This window comes from Narcine bancroftii, chromosome 1 (assembly GCF_036971445.1).
Source record: "Narcine bancroftii isolate sNarBan1 chromosome 1, sNarBan1.hap1, whole genome shotgun sequence".
In the NCBI taxonomy this organism is placed as follows: Eukaryota; Metazoa; Chordata; class Chondrichthyes; order Torpediniformes; family Narcinidae; genus Narcine; species Narcine bancroftii.
This window is the reverse complement of record NC_091469.1, coordinates 341,297,938-341,324,859: the sequence shown is the minus strand read 5'-3', so window position 1 is coordinate 341,324,859 and position 26,922 is coordinate 341,297,938. Positions and strand designations below refer to the sequence as shown.

General features: G+C 39.2%; 1 protein-coding gene across 2 annotated transcripts; it reads right to left on the bottom strand.

Moving 5' to 3' along the window:
* Nucleotides 1-267: 267 nt before the first annotated feature.
* Nucleotides 268-26,633, bottom strand: clptm1l (CLPTM1 like). Of its 2 annotated transcripts, none has more exons than XM_069910014.1 (17): nt 26,211-26,633; nt 23,388-23,488; nt 21,801-21,990; nt 19,417-19,559; nt 18,055-18,133; nt 16,116-16,233; nt 13,945-14,039; nt 11,793-11,877; nt 11,048-11,151; nt 10,844-10,909; nt 10,116-10,166; nt 7,806-7,888; nt 7,671-7,705; nt 7,500-7,555; nt 5,579-5,623; nt 1,960-2,075; nt 268-1,469 (listed from the first exon to the last, which is right to left on the bottom strand). In XM_069910014.1, the coding sequence occupies exons 1-17, from the start codon at nt 26,379-26,381 to the stop codon at nt 1,382-1,384; spliced, it is 1,626 nt and encodes a 541-aa protein (XP_069766115.1). In that variant the 5' UTR covers nt 26,382-26,633; the 3' UTR covers nt 268-1,381. The 2 variants fall into 2 exon arrangements, with proteins under 2 accessions (XP_069766115.1, XP_069766123.1); XM_069910022.1 differs by lacking the exon at nt 26,211-26,633 and adding an exon at nt 25,947-26,085.
* Nucleotides 26,634-26,922: the final 289 nt, after the last annotated feature.

Sequence of the window (26,922 nt, the reverse complement as noted above, 5' to 3'; positions counted from 1 at the left end):
CCTTCAAGTTGGCAAGTTCATTGGACAGAATAAATTGCCCCTAGTGAATAGTTGTATGGTTAAATCTTGGAAGGACTTGATGAGAATGCAGAGAGTATATAAAATGGGTTTAATGATTTGTGTAGATCTAATGGGTCAGCATGGGGTTAGAGAGCCAAACAGCCTATTTCCCTGCAATATTCTCAACTCAATGCCTCCACAAAATCTAAAAAAATTGCAGAAAAATTTGCTGTGTTGAAAATTATTACCACTCTCAGAAAAAGGAGATTGAGCGATCATTGCATCTATTCAACAAATCAAATTTTACATGAGAAAGAGAAAAATCTTATTGAGCTGAGACAATTAGTCAAAAATACAAATTGTCAAGATTCAGTCACTTTGAAATATGAAGCAATATTTACTTTCATCAACTCTAAATTACTTTTCTTCAGCCAAACACATGAGAAGACTTGAGAAATTTAAATTATGCTGTTACATTTTGCCATATTTAGCTGTGAGAATTTCTTCCCATTATAGATTTTTATCTTATTTAAGCAAATAAAGAATTGCTGGAGGAACTCAGCAGGTCAGACAGCAAATATGAATGGAAATGGTCAATGTTTTGGGTGTGAACTGTTAAATGAAGTCTTGATAAAGGGTTCAGTCCTGAAATGTTGACTACTTCCACTCAGTGATGCTTTCTGACCAAGATTCTTAGCTTTTGTGGCCTAGTTTTTTTAAAAGGTCATTTAAATTATTACACTCTTGGAGAAAATAAAGATTTTTTTAAAATGTATAAAAATTATGTCCCACAAATTCAAATTAATTATTTTTCCCTTGTAACCAAATGTTGGCCTTCTATTTAAAAAAATAGAGGCAAGTTTAATATCTGACTTGAAATTTAAAGTAGTCTTGCAAAGTGGCTGTAACTATTCAGAATTATTATTCATTAACTTGGCTAATCACTGTTCACTTATACTAATAAGAAATGCAGAACTTTAATAATCAGTTTCACAAAACCAAAGACAATGACAAGTTGGAAGATAAGCCATTCATGTTTTAGATATTGCACTTAAAACAACTGCAAACAAATAACCTGAAACCAAGCTTGTGGATGTCCATAATGAAGTTAATCAAAATTTAGTTCAAATCTCAAAATCTTTCTTCCAGTTGAATGGACCCTTGGAAAAAATGTCAAACTACAAACCTTTGTTTATAATTTCTAACCTCTTTATAATACTGTTTAATTCTCAGGAGTATATATCCAAGAAGGTTGGCACTGCTGGAGAGATTGCAGCCACAAACAGGAAAGATCAATGCAGTTACGATCCTGCAGACAGCAGTGCACAAAGACAGCTTGTAACTAAATGGAGGCTAATCATGGAGAAAGTTCAGTCTGCAATCATTCTTTATGCAGCTTTCCCTTTGTCTCCTTTTCATCATACGATTCACCATATTCGTTTATTCTGGTTTTATCCACTGGGTAAAGCCTACACAATGAAAAGAATCAGTCAAATGTCTGTTTAATATTTAACAATAAAGCCCAACTGTACTCACAAACAGAGGATCCTGGATCAAAATGATCTTAGTCCTTTTAAACATTGTTATTGAAAAAAGGTTTCTGGATATCAGTGAATTAAACTTTCTTCCATGTTTTATTGTATCAGCTTTCCAATTTCACACATGCCTGTCAAATTCTCCACCTCCTGAATAAAATCCTGTTGGAAAGGGTAGGAATTTCCTGTATTCATACCTGCCATTTTTTCACCTGATTGAAACGTGAAGCAAAAGGATATAGAGAATGCTTCACACTATTTTTTGTTATTATACAATGAGTTATTTTGTAGTTTAAGTTCCAATTTAGAAAATTAAAGGATTCTTCCCTCTAATGAAACTTTTGATTGAAGTTCAAAATATAGTTATGGCATAACAGTTTTCTTCAGATCAAGATATATATATATATATATTGAAAAATCTTACCATCTTTGATAAAGGTAAACAAGGAATACGACATCATCTCTGAAGCAAGCTAGTCTATGTGACGTTGGCATGGTGATGATGAAGGCAAATACATCATCTATAAAGGTATTGAATGCCTGCAATGGAAGATAGGTTGTGATACTCAAAAACTGAATGTTATTTCAATTCAGAATACTGGAGAATAGAAGACTGGATACTACATGAGACTATATGTAACATCAACAAAATGGGTGTGAAAAATGTTGCAATGAAGTTAATGTTTTCAATTTTCCATATTTAAAATGCAACAAGGAAATTAATACAAGAATAAGTTTTTATTTGTTATAAAAGAGAGGTTGAAAGTGTAACAAGATAGTGAATTTTTTTTAGATGCAAATGGTTGTAAAACCAGATTTTATTGGGCTGCTTTGGTTATTGAAAGAATGATATTCGTGCAATTTCTTTTGTAATAATCAGTTGATTCTTTATATTTATCCAATAACTGCCTCTTAATCTTCTAATCAGTTATACATTTAACATGCTCAAAAGAAATTTCATCATATTCATTGGAAATGTAAATTATAAAATATCAATTCCACAATAGGAATTTGTATTTTCAAAGCACATGAATCAACACCTAAATTAATGAATAGTGTCAAAATAAACCACTGAAGCAGGTAGTAACAGCAACACTATGAATATTTTTACCTGCCAGTTCCACAATGATTATTTTTCACATAACAAAAATTCTAGTGACTAAAAAGCGAATGCTGGGCTTAAAAACAGGCCTTTTAAAGTAAATCGTTTCCAGGTGTTAAGAAGGTGCTGATTTGAAAGGTGGCCAACAGGCTAAAGTTAAATCCTGACATTGCTCTCCTAAAGAGTGTAAATAATCAGCCTTTCTCTGTATTGTATTTTAACGCATTTTCTTATCGGTTCTTAACGCTTCCAGCAGCGTTGCCTCCGCTCCATCCTCAACATTAATTGGAGCGACTTCATCTCCAACATCGAAGTACTCGAGATGGCAGAGGCCGACCACATCGAATCCACGCTGCTGAAGATCAATCTGCGCTGGGTAGGTCACGTCTCCAGAATGGAGGACCATCGCCTTCCCAAGATTGTGTTATATGGCGAGCTCTCCACTGGCCACTGAGACAGAGGTGCACCAAAGAAGAGGTACAAGGACTGCTTAAAGAAAGCTCTTGGTGCCTGCCACATTGACCATCGCCAGTGGGCTGATATCGCCTCAAACCGTGCATCTTGGCGCCTCACAGTTTGACGGGCAGCAACCTCCTTTGAAGAAGACCGCAGAGCCCACCTCACTGTCAAAAGACAAAGGAGGAAAAATCCAACACCCAACCCACCAATTTCCCCTTGCAACAGCTGCAACCGTGTCTACCTGTCCCGCATCGGACTTGTCAGCCACAAACGAGCCTGCAGCTGACGTGGACATTACCCCTCCATAAATCTTCGTCCGCGAAGCCAAGCCAAAGAAAGATTTTAACGCATATAACATGCACGCTATATGCATATTTTACAAATATGTTATATGCGTGTGCAAGCTAGAGAATTTGTTGAAAAAATGTGCACAATTAATAGCAGCCATGGGAAAGCCCCACCTGCAATTTAAGGCGACCATAGGAGAATTATAGCGAGTATGAGAATATAATAGCGGCAATGAAAGAATGGGCACAATTTATAGCAGCTGTGGGAAATTATGATTTTGGGAATATCTCTTTGTACCGTTTATACCTACAAACGGGACATTCTGGCTAGGGCACTGCATCTTATCACTGTTAATTGCCCAAACCCATCCCTGAGGGAGGAGATTAACATATCAAATGCCTCTGATTTGAGACAAAATCTTGCTAATCTCTGATGGGCCTGTGTTCTATTCATTTAATTGATTCCTCTCCAAAACTAAAATGTGTTGCAGCAGGATATCATCTACATAATAGGTGAGTGAAACCTCTGGGGGAAGTTGATACGGAGTTCATTGTTGGAAATTGCTTTTGCCATTCAAGAATTTAGAATACCACTGCGTGTGCACATTATACGAAAATATTTTTTATACAATTTAAGAGATTGCGCATTATATGCATGTGCACGTGAAAGGCATGAAAATGTGTTAGTTATAGTAAACGACTCCCACTAATTATGTTAACAAGCCATTGACTCATCAGTATATTCATTTTTTTCTGAAAATCTGCAGAACTTTTTCAAGTGGGAATTTGTTACGGCATGGACTAGTAGGGCCGAACTGGCCTGTTCTGTGCTGTAAGTGGTTATATGGTTATATGTTAAATCTGCACACAGCTTTTCAATCTATATTTTAATCTCCTGAATTATATTGTGTTTGAAAGTAGATAAAATCAACAGCAATTGCTAATCCTAGAGTTAATACAAGCCATTCTGCTGGATTGTGCTGAGATGCAGAATCCAGGCCCAATTAATTACTCTTCTTTCCATCACCATTAAGAATCAACTCCCCATGTTGACTGGCAAAGTAATAACTATATTAATAATACATAACAGGAAGAGGCTATTTAACCTACTGAGTCACTGTTGGCTTTTGTAAAAACAATCCACACTTCCCCAACCTCCTCCAGTTTACATTTCCATTAGTCAATCTATAACAAGTTTGGCCACTGTGTCAAAACTGGATTACAATATGATTAGCTGGATTTCCAATCACCTTAAATACTTTAATTTTATTTCTTCTTTTCTTTAGGCCCAAGCCAAAAGGCAATTCTTTCGTTATTATTTAAAGGCTTCATAATTTTAAATATCTTAGTAAAATTTATTGAGTCTATAATTTTAATCCTCTTCTTGTATTTCCTCAATAAATGAGTATGTTCTAAATTATTTTTCAACACACACATCAACAATGGCTGCTCCCTTCGTTAACATCTTTACCATCTCAACAAAAAATATTTTGTTACAATTTCCTTTGGAGCATTTAATGCTTGCTGTCCTTGCACCTCCAAATGAAAATTAATTTTGTCTGTGACAACAGGGTCCAATGTTAGACTAACTAGTACAAGTTACCAGGTTTCTGAATCTTTAAATGTCTTCAGTAAAGCTATAGCACTTTAATTCTCCAGACTTCTGGCAATACTCCAATCTGCAAGGAACATCACCAAATAATGCTCATGCTCAGAGCTTCCCCTATCTTCACTTTTGTCCCTCTCACGAAGGTAAAAGCAATCTTAGTTACCAAAATGGCATTCGTAAAAGCTTGAGAGGAACCAGATCTCTTAAACAAGGATTTGGATACAACCACGTGTACTTTTTAAAAAAGGTACTTTTAAGTTATCCAAGAAACTGCAATAAACTTCCAATAACTGAATTGTGTGCTTAGTTTGAGGGTAAAGTGAAATTCTCAACTCTCAGATCAGAACAGCAGTCTTTGAGAGGTGTACTTCCCTCCCCCCCACACGCACAAGCCATCCCCCAACTGTAAAAACAATAATGCCACTTGGTATCCCAGCTTTAATAATTTGCATTTAGTTGTATCCAGTGTATGGAAAGCTGCTTGAAGAATGTTTTGCAAGATTGTGAATAACAAATAAACTTGTCAGAAATGACATGAACTGGGTTTAAGTTTAGATACGCAAGTAGAACTAAAAATAAAACTTACTTTATACATAAAAGCCTTCCATGGTAAATGTGCCACAGACTTCAACTGCAAATAAATGAAAATGATCAATTCCAAATATGCTGATGATGTTAAAAAAAAATCACAATTTTTAAGTGAACCCATGGAAATACAAGTTTTAAAGAGAAGTTTTAAAGTTCTAAAAAGAACGGTTATTTCCCGAACTTTAAAATGTGCACATCATAAAGTTTGTTGCTTGTATTTGGCAGTTATGAAAGTAATAACATGTAAAAACACAAAGCTTAAACCACTTCTCATCTAATTTTAAAGTTTGGAACTTTCAACATATGTCATTTAATATGTACTTATTACTTGAAACTTAGACATTTGAAACTATATCATAATCTGTCTTATGAAATCCCACTATTTTGTTAGCAATAAATTGCATTTTAGAACAGGCTCAATATTCACACTTTTCACGGACATGTATCCATTAATTGGATCAAGAGTCATCTTGTAGTATTCCAAAGACAACTTTTTGGGAATGCTAATGTGCAAGGAAGATTGTTTTAATATGTTTTGCCAAATATTACAAAATAGAGTCTCCTATATTCTTGATCCATTAGAGCTACTATATTACTGTTTTCAGATCATTCCTTGTGTATGGACAAATATCAAGAGTCAAGATTCCTTTATTGTTATGTACTAATACACAAAATGTAAAAACACACAAAATTCTTCAACTTTTTCCTTCAGTTAAAGCAAACAGGTGTCACGAACACTGTTCAGCACCCCGAACAATAAGAGAAGCAAAGGAAAATTTGTTCAGAGTCACCAAGTGTCCAAGGATTCACCTCCTGTGCTCCCGCAATCTCTGCAGCCACCCAAATCCTATTTGATCCTTTGACAAACCAAAGTTCCCAGATCCAAACCTCCAAAATGATCAGGAAGCTTTCAGGGCCCCAAGGCTTTATCATGGATCCTTTTTGCCCTCAGCACCCTCTTGAATCCTGGGCCAACAGCCCGTGGCACATTCTGGTCCTAAAGCCACTGAGCACCTTGCTGGTCCACTGCCGAGGTCACTTTCTCTGTTGTGATGTCTCCCAGGCTTTTTCTCAGCCCAAATGGCGCGCTGTGCCGATCCCGATTGTCCTCTGCCAAGTATGGGCGTTACCATCCTGGTCTCCGTGGATTTAGATATATTTATTTGAACAAAAGCACCACCAGCCCCTTCTGCAGGCAACTTAAAACATGTATGGGGCTATTAGCATTGCGATCATTCAGTAGGACCCTGCGGAGGAGAGCCGAGTCTCTGCTCCTCACTCTCCCAGGTCCGCACTAGCACTGCCGTTACAGCAGCACTGCTAGTTACTGTGCATCCTGATAAGACTCTGAAATCGTGGAGACTCACAGCAAAGCCTCACTGCCCCAATCAATATCAACTCATGTATTTTACACTCTATTTCCCCAAGTAGCTTGGATTCCACCAGCCATCACCTTCCCACCCCCAGTTCACTGTTGGCACAGTTATAAGCAGAAAAGATTACTCTTCCTGTCCCATAAACAACAGCAGGCAGAGTTGAATGGAGATGGCAAAATATTGACACATCTTCATATGATTCTACTCACAAAGGTAAATGCTTCATTTTGGCCTTCAGAAAAAAAAAACTTTAATATATTACAAAATTCAAATTCATACGCAACCACTACAAAAACCAAAAGCAAAAGTGAAGAGAGTTAGGGACTCAAGGTGACAACTCACACTTCTGCCACCTTGTCAGCTCAGAAAGAACAGCACACATTTGAATCCATCAGGAGAAAAACACAGATGGGCTGGTGTGATAGAGGTTAATGGAGAGCAATCCACAAAATGGCATCTGGATAATTATGTTTCCAATTAATATTTGACAATTTCTCTTAAATTAGCTTCAGCACAAGTAGGAATAATTATCTTTTCACTCACCTTATAATTAACAAACAGCTGAGGCAGCATAAACAGGAATCCAAAAGCATAGACTCCTGCAACAAAGACAGGGGTATTTTAAATGACCTTGCTATAATAAAACAAAGCAAATGGATAAATGACTGGATTTAGAAAAAAATACTCAAAACTCAAAAAAACTTTGGTACTTACCATTAACTAAACTGTTGATCAACCATGAGTACCAGCTGAAAATACATATGATGTGAATCTAATGCATTAGAATTAACAATTCCTTTAAGATTCAAAAGTAAAATGAATGTTGCTTTAAGGACAATAATTAATTACCTTTTGTATTTCATATTTAATAAGGAATAGACAGCTCCACCAAAGCAAAGTGGATAAAGAATATAGGACAAAAATTTCATTGCCTAAAGAGGACATAAAGAGCATTTGATGAACAGACAATTTAATAAATCATGAAAATAAGCATACATTTCTCAAACCCTAACACAGGGCTGGAAATGAAATGCCAACAATTCCTCCCCCATCTCCAAGGAGACGCTGTTTAGTTGACTAAGTTCTTCCAGCAGTTTGTTTTTTTTAATTCCCAATCTTCTTTTCATCAATCAACATTGCACACCAGCAAAGCAGTGGCTCATATTTTAATCGAATGCTTGTCTTTCTTTCCTTGAACAATAATGCAGTACAAATGGAGCAACATATGAAACAAGCCATGTATCAGAGCAATTGTGAGGTGTTGCACATTGGGAGGTCAAAAGTAAGGGGAGAGAATCCAGTTAATGGCAGGACCCTTGCAAACATTATTGAAAAACAATCTGAAGTTCCAGGTCCATGTCTCCCTAAAAGTGGCAATGCAAGGAGATAGGGTGGTAAGGAAAGTATGCTTGCCTTCATTGCTTGGGGTATTAAGTACAACAGCAAGAAAATCATCTTGCAGCCATATAAAATTTTGGTGAGGCTGCATTGGGAGTATTTCACTTCTGATTCCCCTAATGAGGCTTTGGGAGGATACGGAAGAATATTTACCAGGAAGCTCCCTGGATTAGAGGGTAAGAGCAATTAGAAGAGGTTGCATAAACTTGGGTTGATTTCTCTGCATAAGGGAGATGCAGTAGATGTTATGTATTTGGATTTTCTGAAGTCATTTGACAAGGTGCCACACATGAGGCTACTTAACAAGAATGAGAGCCCATAGCATAATAGTAAACATACTAGCATGGGTATGACTGGCATTTGCTGACTGGCAGGAAGCAGAAAGCTGGAAAATAAGGATCACATTATGATCGATTGCCAGTGGTGTTCCATCTGGGTGTTGGGGCCACTTCTTTTTTAGTTGTATATTAATTATTTGGATTTTGGAATGAATGGTTTTGTGGCCAAGTTTGCAGATGATAAGAAGGTAGGTGGAAAACATGGAGGCTGCAGAATTATTTAGATTCCGAGAATGGGCAGAGAAGTGGCAAATGAAATATAGTATCAGAAAATGTGCCGTCAAGCACTTAGGTAGAAAAAAATAAATGAGCAAGCTTTTTTTTTAAAATGGGGGCGAAAAAACTGAAAATACCCAGATGCAAAGGGACCTGGGAATCATCGTAATGGATAGTCTGAAGGCAAAATTGCAGGTTGATACGGTGGTGAAGAAGGCAAATGTAATGCTGGCATTCATTTCAAGAGAAATAGAATGCAAGAGCAGGGATGTGATGTTGAGGCTCCTACAGGCACCGGTGAGACCTCACTTGGAATATTGTGAGCAATTTTGGGCTCTTCATTTTGGAAAGGATGTACTGTCATTGGAGAGGATTCAAAGGAGCTTTACTCAGATGATTCAGGAATGAAAGAGTCATCATATAAGGAGTATTTGACAGCTCTTGGCCTGTATTTATTGGACCTTAGGAGAATGCGGGGGGATCTCATTGAAATATTTTGCATGTTGAAAAGCATGGGAGAGTAGATGTAGAAAGGTTGTTTCCCATGGTGGATAAGAGGGCATAATTTCAGGATTAGAACAGAAATGTGTAAGGATTTCTTCAGCTAAAGAGTGGTAAATCTGTTGAATTTGTAGCCACCAGCAATTGTGAAAGCCAGGTCATTGGGTGCATTTAAGGCAGAGATTAATAGATTCTTGTTTAGCCAGGGCATCAAAGATTAAGGAAAGAAGGCCATGCAGTGGGGCTGAGTGGGAATATGGATCAGCTCGTGATTGAAGTGAGAGATACATTCATGGCCTGAATAGCCTATTTCTGCTCCTATGTCATACGGTCTTATGAATATCAAAGGCTAAAGGGGCACCTGACAGAAGTTTATAAAATTAATGAAGGTGTATAGGGTCGTCATAATCTTGGGTTAAAAAAAAAGTTAAGTACTGGAGAGCATACATTAAGGTGAATATAAAAGGGATATATGGGGCAAGTTTTTTTAAAAAAAATAACAGTAAGTGATAGGTCCCTGGAACATGCTGCCAAGGGTAGTGGTGGAAGCAGACAATGATAGTATTCAAGAGGCTTGAAGGCAAACATGAATATTCAGAGAGGAGAGGGATATGGATAATGGGCAGGCAGAAGAAACAGAGTTTAATTCAACATTGGGTTAAACACAAACATTGTAGGCTAAAGTTACTGTTCATAAGCTCAATACCTGAGTATCATATTCTTCAGTCTTTTTTTCAGATTCATCAAATGTTCCAAACTGTTAAAAAAAATCCACACTGAATCATTTTGCTTTGATATAAGTTTATGGTCTTTCAGTAATTTGAAGAGTACATGAAAAGGAACGCCTCACTAGAATCTAAATTCACTAAGGGCAGTGTGCAGCAAAATCTAACCACAGCAACCAGAGATCACTATTATCCAGTACACTTTATTCAGAAGTTCCCAAAGAGAATTAGTTAGGATAAGAACTGGAAATTTAGAAAAATAAAATCTGGCCAACTACCACCCCTTCCCCACGTTCAATCCCCATTTCATCTCGGCATCTTGTCCTGCATCTCTGGCTTATCTTATCCTCACCTCTTCAGCTCTCCATCAAGTATACTTCCTACCTCGATTCTTCTCCAAAGACATGATGGAACATCATATTTCTTATCCCATTTAGGAACATACTACAAATGGTTCACTCTGCTCAAATAGCGCATATTAACATTCAAGATCAGTTCACTGCAGCAAATGTTTTGAAAAAAATTCAAGAAAAAGATGTCAGGAGGCAGTCTTTCTACTCATTCAAGTTGAATATTTAACTCTAACATTTAACGGATTTAGTAACCTCAGAATTTTAAGAGCTTGCTGATGTATGTGCTACAATACTAATGAGTACAATTAAAGGACTGCTCATTGATTATATATTCTAAATTTCTTGCCATACTTCACCTGAAATATTGGTTTTAAACCATGCCACTTCACAGTCATCTTAAAGGCTTTCTTAACTTTCCAGACCTGTGGTGTAAATGTGCATACAAACAGGTTAAGCTGCTTTTAAATGGAAAATAAAAACCAAAAGTATCAATGTAAAAATGAGTGTAAATATTTGTCCTTTAAAGTTGATGAATCTGCAATTATAGATGTTAACATTACCTCTATTACTGCACCAATGCCAGCTGGAATAAGTACTAATAAACTGGTCTGTTCATCCAAAAGAAAAAGAAATACCACAATTGTACTAAAGCATCGCCAAAGAACTGCAAAGAGAAAAATAGTTATTTATTTTACTAATAATTTTTCTTCACTGTGACTTCAAATTGATTTCCTTGCCATTCACACGGTTGCACAACTATGTTTAAGATATTGAGAAGAAAACCAAGGGAAAGATTTCAATGCTTAAAATATTTTTTTTTCTAATTCTTGTCTTTCGAAGACACTGGCCTTTCATTTCTAAGCCGAAGTAGGCAGTGAGTCCAGACACCCCAGACAGACAGTGAGAAGGTCCACTGCATGCAAGCTTGTATTATAACTATACTTTCAGTAATCTGAAGCAAGTTGGCATTTTTCCCCCACCCTCCTCAGTGTAGGTAACAGAAAATATTGCTGCTGCTATTGAATCGTAAGTTTGCCAACTGTTCTGAGACTGAGCGTGTGATTCGTTTACTCTGCTTGCGAGATGTATTCTGCTACAACACGAGTGAGAGTGCAATTTACCAGTTATACATACTAGCTGTTACAATATGAAAAAGGAATAATGTTACAGAAAGGTTTGTTTTAAAGAAAAACATGCACTTTGTAGAACAGTTGATAGTCCTTGCAGAAGATATAATGTTTCTGTGATATCAGTACAATATTGGTCTAGACTGTAGTAGTACAGGAAATTACATTTAACACCTACCTGCTTTTGTTGACATGCCAACCATGTTTTTCTTTCGTCTCCAAAAGGTAATATCATTTTTAAAAGCTAAGAAATCAAATAGGAGCTACAAAAAAAAATCATTAAGTGATACAATAATTTGATGAAGTCAGTTGTACAACACAGAAATTAGCCCTTAGACCCAACAAGTCCATACTGTTCCCTGAACTTATCCACATTTATTCCATATACCCACATTAGGTCTGTTGTTTTCTTTGCCTTGGCAATTCAAGTGCTTGACCGAATGCTTCTCAAATGTTATAAGAGTATCTGCCTCCACCTCATGCTCAGACAAATCATACAAGATTCCAAACACTGTGTGGAAAAGAAATTCTCCTTCAGATCTCCATTGGACCTCCTTCCTCTTGCACCTTAAACCTATGCCTTCTTGTCTTAAACAATACCACTTTGGAAAAACATTTTTTACTAATCACTCGATCCATTCCGCTCGAAATTTTGTATACCTTTATAATGTCAACCCTCCAGTCCAGGGAAAACAAACTCGGGGAAACAAAAAAAATCTGCAGTACTCAAAAGTGGTGGACAAACTCAGCAGGTCATGGAGCATCCACAGGAAATAAAACAAAGTTGACACTTCATACCTGAGCCCTTCTTCGCGATGGCGAAAGTCAGGCAGGTGTCTGCATCAAATGTAAAGGGCAGGAGAAGGGGCAAGAACACAGGCAAACAGATGGATACAGGTAGGAGGGCAGAAGAACCTGAGAAATGATAGGGGTAGAAGGCAGAGGGCTGAAAGATAGCCTTCTGTTAGAAGGAGAAGGGGAAAAGGAGCTGGAGGAAGGGAGATCGAGGCTGAGGGAGAAAGGGACCAGGGAAGGGAGTTGACAGAAATTGAAGCTCGAATCCGATGCCGTCTGGGTGGAATCTGGGTGCAGGTGGCCTCAACTTGGCGGTACACGAGGCCGTGGACAGACATGTCAGGATGGTAATGGGGTGTGGAATTGAAGTGATCGGCCATTGGGAAGACTTTACTGTTGCAGTGGTCTGAGCAAAGGTGCTCAAAGAAGCACAATCCCAATCTGCATCCAGTCTCTCCAAAGTAGTCAATGGTGCATTGGGAACACCCAGTTTCTCTTTGCAACTGGAAAGATCCAATCCAGACAACATCCTGGTGAATCTCCAGCTAAATTACATCCTTTCTATTATGTGTCAACAAGAACTGTATATAATATTTCAAGTGTGGCCTAACCAACATTTTGTAAAAATGTAAAATATCATCCCAACTCTAACATACAGGTACATGATCCTTTATCTGGAACCCTTGGGGGACAGTATATTCCGAATTTCGGATTTTTCCAGATTTCAGAAAGCCCACCTGAATTGTGCTGCCATATCGACCCCCACCCCCTTCCAGCCGCCCAGCTATCTCCCCTGACCGCCAGTCCCTCAGCTGCCTCCCCCAACCGCGGTTCCCTGGCCATCTCTCTGACCACCGGTCCCTTGGCTGCCCAGCCACCTCCCCCAACCGCAGTTCCCCGGTCGCCCAGCCGCCTCCCCCGACCACCAGTCCTTCGGCCGCCCGGACAGCTCCCTCGGCTGCCTCCCCTGACCGCGGTCCCCTGGCTGTCTCCTCCGACCAGTGGTCACCTGGCCGCCTCCCCCAACCGCAGTTCCCTGGCCTCCCGGCCGTCTCCCCCGACCACCGGTCCTCTGGCCGCCTCCCGTGACTGCCAGTCCCTTGGCCGCCTTCCCCTCGGCCGCCTGGCAGTCTTCCCTGGCCGCTGGTCCCTTGGCCGCCCAGCCACCTCCCTTGACCGCCAGTTCCTCGACCGCCTCTCCCGACCGCCGGTCCCTCAGCTGCCTCCCCCGACCACTGGTTCCTTGGCTGCCCGGATGCCTCCCCGACCATCTGGCAGTCTCCCCCGGCTGCCAGTCCCTCGGCCGCCTCCCCCAACCACCGGTCCCCACTTGCCGGATTTTGGAGCTTTCCAGATTTTAGATGTCCGGATAAAGGATCGTGTACCTGTGCTATGCCATAGCCAATGAGTCATGGATTAAATAATTTATAATTAGGTATTTATCTTGCTCTCAAAAGGGAAGTGTCCTTTAGTCTTAAGCATACTCAAGTAAAAATGGAATGATCCCCAATGGAATAAAGTCATCTATAACTTACATGGAATGCTGCAACAAAGAATGTTAAAGCCAAGAAATAGAGATTTGTGTCAACAAAGATCCCTTTTACTTCATCAACATCTTTTTCAGTGAATCCTAAAATGTAAAAAATGTAGAAAGGAAAAGAGCAGTTAATTTTTGGTGACATTCCTTCCTTTGGTGACTAAATAAACAATAGCAGTCACTAACACAAAAATCAAAGTAATTAGGAACCTGAGTGCAAATAAAATTATTCAACAGCTGGTTCTCCTTTACATTGCTGCGCATAGGGATTCATGACATTGAAGGAGGAAGGACCACCAGCATGGCATAATTGCAAACAATAAGTTTAAATTTGACATACAGCACAGTAACAAGCCCTTCCAACCCATGAGCCCGTGCCCTGCAAATGCACCAATGAACCTACAGCCCCTATGTTTTGAAGGATGGGAGGAAACCGAGCACCTGTGGAAAACCCTTGCAGACACAGTGAGAACATACAAACTTCCTAAAGGCAATGCCAGATTAAAACCTGGCGCTATAACAGCATTGTGTGAAATGCTGTGCTAACTGGTATGCTTCCAAACAACAACAAAACCAGGCAAAGTTTTCAACATTCCTTATTTATAGTAAAAGAAAATCTAAAAATATCAACTGTTTCTCTTTCCAATGGTGTCTGATCTAATGTTTCCAGCAGTTTCTATTTTATTCTTTATTTATATTTTGTTGTCATTCACATCCAGATAAGGAAAACATTAACTCAGAGTCAGGAGTGCACCAAGATCACCTCTGAAAACTTCTGAACTCAGACGGATAACTCAACCGCAGAGGAATCATTGATATTGCATCTAATGTACTCCACAGAGCTGCCAATACATCTCTGATGACATAAATATTGCCAGCCTACTGATTGGTGTCATCATATTACTGTAAAAAATAATCTCTAAATAGGAAAAAAATTGGTCATCTTCACTCCAGATCCCAAATAGTGCAACAGTGCAATGTGGAAATGTAAAACGGGTACATGAAAGGACTCTCTTCTGAGACTTTTGCAACCATTTACCTTACAGAATTTAAGTTCTACTCTATGAAATAGATTGTACAGAATTACTGAAAAATTACACAACCAACCAAAATGGAAGAGTTCTATTCTCTTGGACCTGCAATGACAATGCAATTTTTTTTAAATTGGTGATACTTTTCAAGAGCACATATTATGACATAGACCAGCAACAATTAAAATTCATAAAGACAATGGCATTTTCAAAACAGTATTTTTTTATTAATAGCTATTAATAATCTTACTTAATCCTATATTTAACCCCAACTATGTGCAAATATGTGTGCGACTGGATTTCCCAAACCATTAACAGCTTAGACACAATTCTGAAAAGTCAAATTCAAAGTTCTGTCTTAGGAATCTTGTGTTGAAACTTAAGAATCTTTAAACTGTTGTTCAGAAGTAATTATGTAGTTGAAACACCGAGTCATCAGACTTCTCAAAACTCATGAATTCTTGTTGAGTTGATTTCAGAGAAATGTTCCTTCATACGTATGATTTGTCACAGCTACCCTGTTTCTTGCACAAGGGTTATGAGACCCAGCCCCAAGCAAGGGTTTTAGATGAAGTAACCATCAAAAAGGTCATGATCCAGAAACAAGAACGATCTTGTTGCCTTTGCCCAGATATGGGTCAGTCAGAAGTGACCTTTACAATGGCTGAGTATTGCTGCTCTCTCTTGACAAAGAGAAACAGCAGGAGTGACCATTTTCTCCCGACATCATTTTAATTCTGTCCCCAGATGACTCTGGTTTGATACTAAAACTTGTCTTCAAGTGTCTTAAATCACATGACTAGCTTGAGCAAATACATGGTGCCATTTCATTTCTCCAAAAGCACTATTCATAAGCAGATGGTTTTCTTTTAATATTCCACTGTTCCAGCATTCCAAATGAAAAATAAACAAATTGCCTACACCTCTGAACTAACATGCAGGCCGTCTCTTTTAGCAAACATTCAGGCTTTTAATGGAACAATAACAAGGCTTTTGTGGCTTCTTGAGTAGTCTCTCTATCTATTTCAAAATGGTGTTATGTGTGTGTTTCCCTGTTCAACCCACAAAATAATCCACTAAAATATAGAATATAAAAAATAGATAAAAATAACATAAACCTGTAACACATAAAACATACCAAATTGTTGCAATGAAAAGACAGCCTCTTGCATGTGTGTCCAAAACCGCAGCTTCCCAAGTGATATAGCATCATAGGAGATGGTAAGAGGTAAGGTAAATGATGTAGCATTAATAATCTGCAAGGAAAGGCTTCTAAATATTAGATTTTGGAAATTAAAATCAACAGCCATTCCATTCAGAACAATTTTACAAATGCACATACAAAATACAGCAGAACCCTGATGAATCCCATCAATAAACACAGAATCCCCCTTGTCCTCACCTACCACCCCACCAGCCTCCGCATCCAACACATTATCTGCCTGCATTTCCGACACTTACTACAGGACCACACCACCAGACACATTTTTCCTTCTCTTCCCCTCTCAGCCTTCCATAAGGAAGGCTCCCTCTGTGACTCCCTTGTGCAGTCTTCCCTCCCCAGTCATCGCCCACCCCCCCCCCCCCCAGCCCCTTCCACTGTGGTCGTAGGAGGTGTAATACCTGCACCCATACCTCCTCCCTCACCATGCTCTGAGGTCCCAAACAGACCTTTCAGGTGAAGCAACACTTCACCTTTGCCTTCAAAGAACCCATTTACTGCATCCGGTGCACCCTCTGTGGCCGCCTCTACATCGGAGAGACCGGTTGCAGATTAGGAGATCACTTTGTCCAGCACCTCCTCTCCGTCCGCAGCAAAAGCGACCTTCCCATATAGCCAACCATTTCAATTCTGAGTCACACTCTCAAGATCACATGCCTGTCCAGGGCCTTTCACATTACCACACACTGACCACCCACAGATTGGAGGAACAACACCTCATTTTTTGTCTGGGCACTCTCCAACCCCAGGGCATGAACAATGAGTTCACTGCATTCCACTAATCAGCTTGCCTTTTCCCATCCCCCCCCCCCACTTTAACTAGTTCTTCCAGTTCCTACTTCCTTTCCCTCTCCACCTAGCATAGACTTCTCCCCCCCACGTGGTGTTTCTCTCTCCTCTCCACCTATCATCTCCCACCCTCACAAACCTCACCTTTTGTAAAGGCATCTCTCATGTTTCCCCACACCTTGATGAAGGGCTCAAGCCTGAAACGTTGGTGATGTATCTTCACCTTTGCTACATAAAAGCACTGTTTGACCTGTTGAGTTTCTCCAGCATTTGTGTGTTTTTTCACTTAACCACGGTGTCAACAGAATCCTGTGTTTTACCCCATCATGACTTTAATCTGTTCATTAGGAATTATTACTCATTATAATTTACTGGACTTCCAGACACTCATACTTCATTAGCGATTATAATTTGGGTCTCGAACTTTGCCATTCACGTTTATAAGGAGCAATTTACTTACAATTATGCTAAACAAAATGGGTAAATGCTTGGAAATATGTTGGGCAGCAATTAGCAGCACGTGTTCTTTGCACCGTAAATTGGAAAACTCAGAACTTGTGTTTATGATGTCCCATTTTTGAAAGTTATACATTTCAAACATTGCAATACAATGCTAGTGCTCTCATTCTGGGTTTTAACAAAAAAATTAGCATTCTTGGGCACATCTCAGAGAATAGAGAGCAGTGTGAAGTCTGTCTCCTACTTTCAACCAACATTGCAGATCATGGAAGAACAAAGCCCAGGAAGACAAATTGAATAAAGCTTTTAAAACATTGCCAAAATATTAACCCTTTGGACTTCAACCATTTTTAACCTTTCATAATATATACTCTGGACTGCGTCCGTGGGTAAACTACAGTACGAATCACCTGGTGGTTGAATATAAAAAGAGTCCCAAAAAAATCGGGACACGGAGTATATGTTGGTAGTCCCTGAAACCAGGAGACAGAGTCCAAAGGGTTAAATTTGACAGTGAATGAACATGAAGTAAAGCATTACATAAGGTGAAGTGATACTTCAGGTAAGCGGGGGTGGGGAGGGGGGGGGGGGAATAAAAGCGACTTACTTTCAAATCTCTCACACGATTGCTCAGTTCATCAACAAACAGTATAGGAAGGTACTGTACAGTCTTTCCATGCTGCATCCTAAAATACCAATCACAAACAAAGCATAAAAACTCAACGTGCCAAGTTTCTCCAGTTTTTTTTTTGTGTTTTTACATTAAAAAACTGCATAAATTAAACAAATCTTTGCCACTCATGGCATTGTGCCCATCAGCACCTAATGTCTCTCCTCATTCCTCAATCTCTTATGTAACACCTAAGAATTATAGGCTCTGAATTTCATCTGCTTTATGGCTACCCACTTGTCAGTGTTCGCACACTAATATCTCGGGCATTGCTAGGCATAAACTCTAGACACAAACACATCATCAAGCATCTGACCCAGCAGTTTTCAAATAGTACTCAACCAATATAACATTTCTCGATCACCATCAGAGATTGAATGCTGTTAGAACAGCAGAACAGAAGGTGACACAATAATTTATAGTCAATTCGAGGAGGCCCCAAAGTCCTGAAAAGAGTCCAGAACATCTCAAGGCATCAAGTAGCATGACATATCGAAACCATGTAGAAGAATAACTCAGAGCAGCATAGGCATACAATGTGTTCTGAATGGAAGAACTTACTAATCAAAAGCAGCTGGACACTCCACCATATCTGGTCGACTTTTAGCTGAAAGTCAGTGCTGCTCAGTTGGTCACAGAGCCAGAAGTGACCAAACTAAAAGCCCAGTTGTATTGTGTACACTTCCAGTTGCTCACTTATAGGAAGGATGTCATTCATTACACTGTCCTTTTTTGCCCACTAATTTCCTTTTTCCATCTTCATTTGTTCTCATATTATAAAGCTGCTACTTCAAAAAGAACTTCAGAAGAAATAATTTCCATTAAATTTTACTTCACTCACCAAATAAATATGTATAAATATTTACTTAACAACACTCAGCATTTGATTGCGATGTATGTTTAGTTGAATCGCCTTCCCAAGATCGTGTTCTATGGCAAGCTCTCCATTGACAGAGGTGCACCAAAGAAGAGGTACAAGGACTGCTTAAAGAAATTTCTTGGTGCCTGCCACATTGACCACCGGCAATGGGCTGATCTCGCCTCCAACCGTGCATCTTGGCGCCTCACAGTTCGGCGGACTGCAACCTCCACTGAAGAAGACCGCAGAGCCCACCTCACTGACAAAAGACAAAGGAGGAAAAACCCAACACCCAACCCCAACCAACCAATTTTCCCTTGCAACCGCGCCTGCCTGTCCCGCATCGGACTTGTCAGTAACCAACGAGCCTGCAGCAGACGTGGACATACCCCTCCATAAAGCCAAGCCAAAGAAGAAATGTTTAGTTGATCTGAACTTACAGCTTTAAATATCTATGTACGTCAGCAGGAAGTGCTGAGCCGTCAAAAGTAAAATTGTCAGCCATGATATTGATGGTGAGTCTCGATCTCCAATGTACAACAGGCTGGTCTGGAACTTTTGTTTCAGCATTAGTCACTGTTTCCTGGTTTAATGAAGACAATGAAAAGATCAGAATTGATCCAACAAAGGAAAACATTAGTCCCACTCATTGAATACCTCCAAAGTAATAAGAACACAAGCTACAAAAGATGAGATGAATGCACAATATTTGTGTTACATAGTTACATAATTAACATTAAGATGAACACATCTGATGCAGCTGTATCACCATTTATAGCAGACCCTAACTCTTATTAGTGATTCATGAGGAGGAACCAGTTATACATTCAGACTATTAGACTTTATTCTTGTGCAAAACAACAAAGAGTATTTTGCACTTCATCACATTATTGACCTTCCACATGATTCAAAGATATGGCTGGTACAGTATTTCCAGTTCTCTGAAACTGATGACCAGAATAACACCCCAACAACCATGAAACTTGGAATTTTATAATAACTGTGGATGCTTAACGGACTTATTTACACACACATCAAAAGATATTAACATTTCACTATGAAATGTTCTCGCCTGAATTGAATTACCCCTCACTCAAACATTTGAATAGGACTTGAACTACAAGGAAAGTCACCTACTGAACCCAAAAGAAAATGCTGTCAATACAAAATAAAACTGAAAGTACTCTGTTTGAGCAGCATTCAAGCAGGGGGACAGTTAGCACAGTGATTAGCGCAATGCTTTTATCGTGTTAGCGACCAAAGTTAAAATCCAACACTGTAAGGAGTTTGTACTTTCTCCCCATGACTGAGCTCTCACCTGGGTTTCCTGTGGGTGTACCGGTTTCCTCCCACCCTTCAAAATGTACCAATTTTGGTGGTTAATTGGGATATTTGGCGGCGCAGGTTTGTGAGTCAGAGGGCCTGTTACCTTACTGTATGTTTAAATTAAAATTAGTGGAGATACAGGACTCTCCACAGGAGTTTCTTGACCTAACAGATATTTCCTGCATTTAAACCAAATTTGATAATGGAAACATGTACGTGCACAGAACTTTTAACACAGCAAAGCTCCCCAATATGCCCAATAGTAGAACCCACAAGGCATTTGGAAGCGTGTGAGTTGATAAACCAAGTTTGAGACTGTGAGTGCACAATAGCTGAGGGCACTTCCATTAATTTTTGGAGCCAAACAGAGAATGGAAAGTTTCTTCTGCAGGGATGGAGGTCTTAAAACAAATGTGGTGGGAGAAGGGCTTAAATATATTGTACGGAAACAATTTTTTTTTTTGCAAAGAAGTCTACCAATGGATAGATAAATATAACATAATGAAAACAGCAAAGTGTTTGGGAAGAATCGATTTACCTGCAAAGAAAAACTGTGAAACCAATGGAGGGAGGACTGATAAACAGATTTAACAGAAGAGAAAATGCGTGAAACTTAAGTTACAGGCAGCATGAGCCTAATGATGGACACTCTGGGTTCAAGTGGGCAGCACTGGCAATGAACTGGAGATGCGCTTCCACCGTTACCTAGATTTGAATGAGATGACAAATTTATGTTGAGCTTCAGCAGGCATTGAAAAAATGTTAAAGGAAGCAGGGGTTTAACTACAGCATCTCCAGTGGAGGTACAACATGATGAATCTTGCTAATAGTAGGAAGAGTGAAGATTTCCAATTCACCCCCAATTGGCCGAGAACACACTTATGGCCATCCTCTTAATATTCAGCACACGTTATGAATCTTTCAGCACTTAAGAATATAATTGCAAAGAAACTAAAAATGGATGGCATTTTATGTTTAATAGCAGCAGATGTTGTATTACCTTGATTAACTTTCATCATAATTGGTTATTAAAAATCAGAATGAAATAACACTATGAGCAACAACAATTAAAGCAATGCAGCACTCGGGTGTGAACATGTGATACATTATTGTTTGCATCCGAGCCCCAATGACTCGATATGATTAATTAATGCTGCAAAATTAGTCCGGCCAGCATTCAGTCTGGAACAGCATTCATTCGCCAATGAAAAGCTTGTTTCCACTTGGCAATAATTAGAAACAAGGGATCACAACTACTGTGATGAATAACACCATACAGCTTTTGGGATTTCAGCTGCTCAAACCACGAGGTACATAAAATGACCTCCTTTCCTTCAATCGTGTCAACAGGCATCAGTTCTAAATTCAGAAAACTCCATTGGCTTACAAAGTCAGCTTGCAACCAATTATAGTACTGATCACCAACAGCTGCCCAATTTAAACTTTATAAACATAAGCATAACAGTTCTTTTCTGACATATTTAAAACAAATACATACTTGGCTATTGGTTTCCCCTGTAATTAAGTTGACTTCCTCAGGCTTAGGAATCATGTATGTTGTAAGGTGTCCAGTGGCATATACATGCTTGCTGTCATGCCAAGGTAGGATACCAGCGTGGTGGAGAAACAAATGAGTGTACAGTGTCCCATTGCTACGGGTTTTCTTTGGTAATGAAACATTGATATCCCTTTTAAAGATATAAAAAGCAGTACATTAGATTGAATAATTGAAAGAAATAACTAAATATAGCATGCATATTTTAATGCATATTACCCAAACATATTGAAATAACATGAAACAAATGCATTCTTCTTTCTTTTACAATCTTTTTATTGGATTTTAAGAAAGAATATATAAAGTTCAAATAGAAGTAAATTAAAATTACAGGTGATAAACAAGACATGCATGATCCATGTTATTGATTAAAAAAAGGAAAAGGAAAAAAATCTTGAACTAATCTAATTTCTAACCCCAACCTATTATCTGAGGGATTACTATCAAACCCAGGTATCAACTACTAATTTGAATACTAAATATTCAAGAAATAATTAAAAGAAACATTTTTTATATATAAAAAGCAAAAATAATTGATCTATACATTTCGAAAATAATTGAAAAAGGAACCCCAGAGAAAATAAAGTTAATAGTTGAGCACCTAATTTTCTTAATGACATCAAATCCAATGACTATTGAGTATGTGAGAGAGCATCTTTCTTTTCACTGCAGCAAAATGAGCCTTCCAGCAATCAGGGAAGCAAAAGCAATTATTTGGGATTGAGAGGGAGTCAAAATTAAGTCCATCGGTCCACTCCTTCCAAAAATAGCAGAAGGGCTTGGAGACAGATTTATATCAAGAATTAATGTACTAAATATCCCTCTCCAGTCGTTACAAAGAGAGGGACCTGACCAGAACATATGATATAAAGTATCTGCCTGAGTTGGATACTTATCACATTTAGAGGATATACTGGGGTAAAATTTAGCTAATTGAACTTTGGAATAGTAGCCCAATTGACTACTTTAAATTGTATTATGGCGGGAGGGAAGGAGGGACTGTTTTGTTTTTGTTTGTTGTGTTTGTAAGAAAAAGTTTAATATAATGTATATTTAAAATGTTACTATGTATAATATTTGAAAAATTTTTTTTAAAAACTGTAATAAGGAATGTCTAGCACACAGACAGGATGAATGTACATTTTTAAAAATAGACTCCCATGTATAATAATTACATTCTTGATAAACTAAATTTGAGTTTCAAATAATATAGAATTCCAAACCAGAATATAGCTCAAATGAAATTAAATATGAATGAAAACTCATTCCTCTTATTAACTCAAATGACAGCTATTGAAAGAGTGACTTATATCTGGGTCAAAAAGAACACACAAAAATATTTTGAGAAGACAAGCTCAAAACTCATTGACCAGAGTCAAAATTTTTAACACTTGCACTGATTTCATGGGATCTAATTCATAAATGTTCAGCTTTCTGACACAATTTGGAGCTTGGCACCCAATAAGATTAATAGCTTCTAACACATCCAAAGCATCCTAAAGTATACGATTGAACTTTTTAAAAAGTTACCTCTCAAATTTAGAGTTGACATTAAAGTGTTCAATATTCAGCATTAGATTTAGATTGGCTCCATCAGTAACACTGCTTTTCGTTGAAGTATAAATGCTCAGCTAAAATACAATTTCAAGATAATTAGCACATTTTACAAAAGTATGGTATTATTTCTTCAAGGCTACAAAGCTGTATATACTCTGGACAAAAAAAGTGTTAAATAAAATTTCAATGTTAACCATCTTAAAAGCAATGCAACATTTTCCACATCATTTTAGAGAGCCAACATATAATTTAAGGTGGAAAATGGAGATGTATTTAAATTCATGTTGCAACTATCGGGGAGAAAATCATAAAACATTAATCCTGCCATCAATTAAATGTGGGATTTGTCAACTTCAGGAAGACCTCACTCCGCTGACCATTAATGGCTCCACCGTTGGGGTAGTCAGGAATATCAGGTTCCTTGGAGTGCCGTTAGTAGACAATCTCACCTGGTCCCTTAACATCAGCTCCATAGCCAAGAAAGCCCAGCAGCGCCTCTGCTTCCTGCGAAGGCTGAGTTAAATTAATCTCCCCCCCCCCCCCCCCCTCCATCCTCACTACATTCTACAGAGGATGTATTAAGAGTATTCTGTGCAACTGCATCACCATCTGGTTTGGAAGTTGTACCACCTCAGACAGCAGTGGACAGTGGAAAAGATCATTGGGGGCATTCTTTCTACTATGAGGGACATCTACAACACTCGAGGCAGGCAAAAGGCAATAAACATTGTGAAGAGCTCACACTCCTCATGTAAACTGTTCTCTCTTCTGCCATTTGGTAGGAGGTACTGCAGCACTAGGACCTCTACGTCCAGATTGGGCAACAGCTTTTTCCCCCCAGGCCATCTGAATTCCTAGAACAGATGTCCATAGAGTACCTAGGTGCCGGGGATTCTTACAATATACGTCTTAATATTTAATGCGTTTAATGACTTATATTATACATTTTACTGGGTAGGTTTATAATGATTTAAATTTGACTAGTTATGCACTGGAGTGACCTATCAATCCAGAGGAACAAGTTTACATCCCTCCAAATCAATCAAAAAGCTAACATCACAAAAGATGATGAAGAAACACTGATTTGTCATTAAAAAAGACTAGTTCCCCGACATCCTGGGGAGGGATTGGATAAAGCATATCTGAATTTTGTAGATTAATTTGAAAAAGTGACACTGAAAAAAGCTGTTATAAAATTAAGGGAATCACAAGGGTGGACAGCAATACAAATGCATAGGGCTTTTGTGAGACCACTCTGGGAGTAGGCAAGGAATGGTGTGCAGCATTGACCCAAAAATTAGAGTATCATTCCAGATGACATTCATACGAAAGACTTGTACTCAACAGGAACTTAGATAAAAAGGTAATCGTAATTAAATCTACAAGAATTAAATAGTTTATTACAGACAGGAACCAAAGTCTAAAAATGAGGAATCGCAGTAAAAGGGTTTGCTTTGTCACTGTTTCAAGGAGATGAATAGGGATATGGGAATTAGATTCAGATAGGGCAATAAAACTGTACATGTAAATAAATATTAAAAAAGTAAATAAACTGACTGCAATAGAGAGAAAAAAAATCAAAGCGCACAAGTAAGAGTCCTTAAATGAGTCCCTGATGGTGTTTGTTGTTGAGGAGTCTGATGGTGGAGGGGGAGCAGCTGTTCCTGTACCAGGTGGTGCGAGTCTTGTGGCACCTAGACCTCTTTCCTGATAGAAGCAGCAACAACAGAGTACATGCTGGGTGATATGGATCGTTGTTGACTGTTGCTGCTCTCCGACAGCAGTGTTCCCTGGAAATATTCTCAATAGTGGGGAGAGTGTGATGTCCTGGGCCTTACCCACGACCTTTTGCAGAGTTTTACTCTCAGGGGTATTGGTGACCCGATGTAGCCAGTCAGCACACTTTCCACCACAATATCTGTAGAAATTTGCCAGAGTTTCTGACAACATACCAATGTCAGGCAGATATTTATTGAAGATAAAGTAGATTCAATTGACTGTATGGTCTAACCTGTTTTAATTTTTTGTTATGAACTTACACATCAAGCTAAATTGGGCCCAATTGAAAACATTTTGCATTTGAGATCACTGCATTTTCATCAGATATTTTGAAAGGATAGTTTCTAATGATGTTGGTTTGAAATTCATGTGTCTTTTTAAGAAGTTGCTGGTTTGGAGTCATTGACATTAGCTTGCTTGAAGGCTCCTGTATAGGTAACACGAGCTTTATCACTTCTCACCATGAAGTCACTCTTACAAATTTTAACATCATATGAAATGTAGAACCTTTCACAGTAAATAGTGAAGTTCTTTTTTTCACCAAATCATATTTTGCATCTCCAAATGTGCCACAAGTGCAAAGAATATTGCTTTTAGCTAGTGTCTCGTCAGCTTCAATCCTCTAAGTTTCCCAACTGTAGACTTTCCTTAACATCTGAAAACACCAGCAGCAGGAAACTATTCAGAAAATTAAAACCAGGGTTCAGAAAGTATTTGATTAGACTGAAAAAAAAATAATCCTGGCTGCTTTACCTCCTCACAATGCGATGCTGCAGTAACACTAATAACAAGTGATTGAGAAAGCATACTGATCAATCAACGTCTTAATCCTCCAGATAGTTGATGCAGTCCCTTCGCCTTACAGTTAATTTTCCAAACAACTGTGCAGAGAGTAAAACTGTTCTTTGGGAAAAAAAAAGTTAAACCACAAATCTGAGAAAAATGCGGAATTCAGAATCGAGTCTTCAAGGTGATGATCATTGCATGGTGTGGCATGGAAATAAAAGAGACACCGACCTGAATGCTAGGGTTTCCAGCTAGGTATGGCTTGATGCACCTCTGGGTCTTGGGACTAGCGCAGGGCTTGGTGTAAACTATTCCATACATCACCCAGCATGTGTGCAACACGTAAGCGACGAAAACCCCCACGATTAAGGTAGTGAAGGAGCTCGCCTTGAAGCCCAACATACTGCCCGGGGTCAGATCGGCAACCGCCGCAGCATATTAGGAACGCTTAGGCTTGGGACGACCGATCAGCAATCAGCAACCTGCCACCCACTCCACCGTGCCCATCGTGGCCAGAGTCACCTCTTCCGCCTGGATGTGACATCCCCCAGCCGCCGGAAGCAGCGCGCGGCGGCCGGGATGGTCACGTGCGCCGTGCAGCCCCGGTGTGCGGTGCGTGGGGGTGGATGCTGCCGTCTCTCCCATCCCTCTCCGGTGCTTCTCTTTCGTTCCGGATTGCTCCGGGTGTCACAGAGGCCGTGGCGCAGAGCTCCGTGGACCAAGTGCAGTCTTCCTCCGAATCACATGATGCATCCCTCCTCCTCCAATCATTTATTCCCAACCCCATTTCACCTCGCCACCCTCAGCCGGCTCTCCTGCACTTTGTCCTTCCATTTGGCTCCATTCCTCCCCTTAAGCCCTTGTTCCAGCATCCTCGACAGTGGTCCTGTGGCGACACCACTGTCTTGCTGATTGATCCCCAGCCTGTCATTCTGGCAACCTC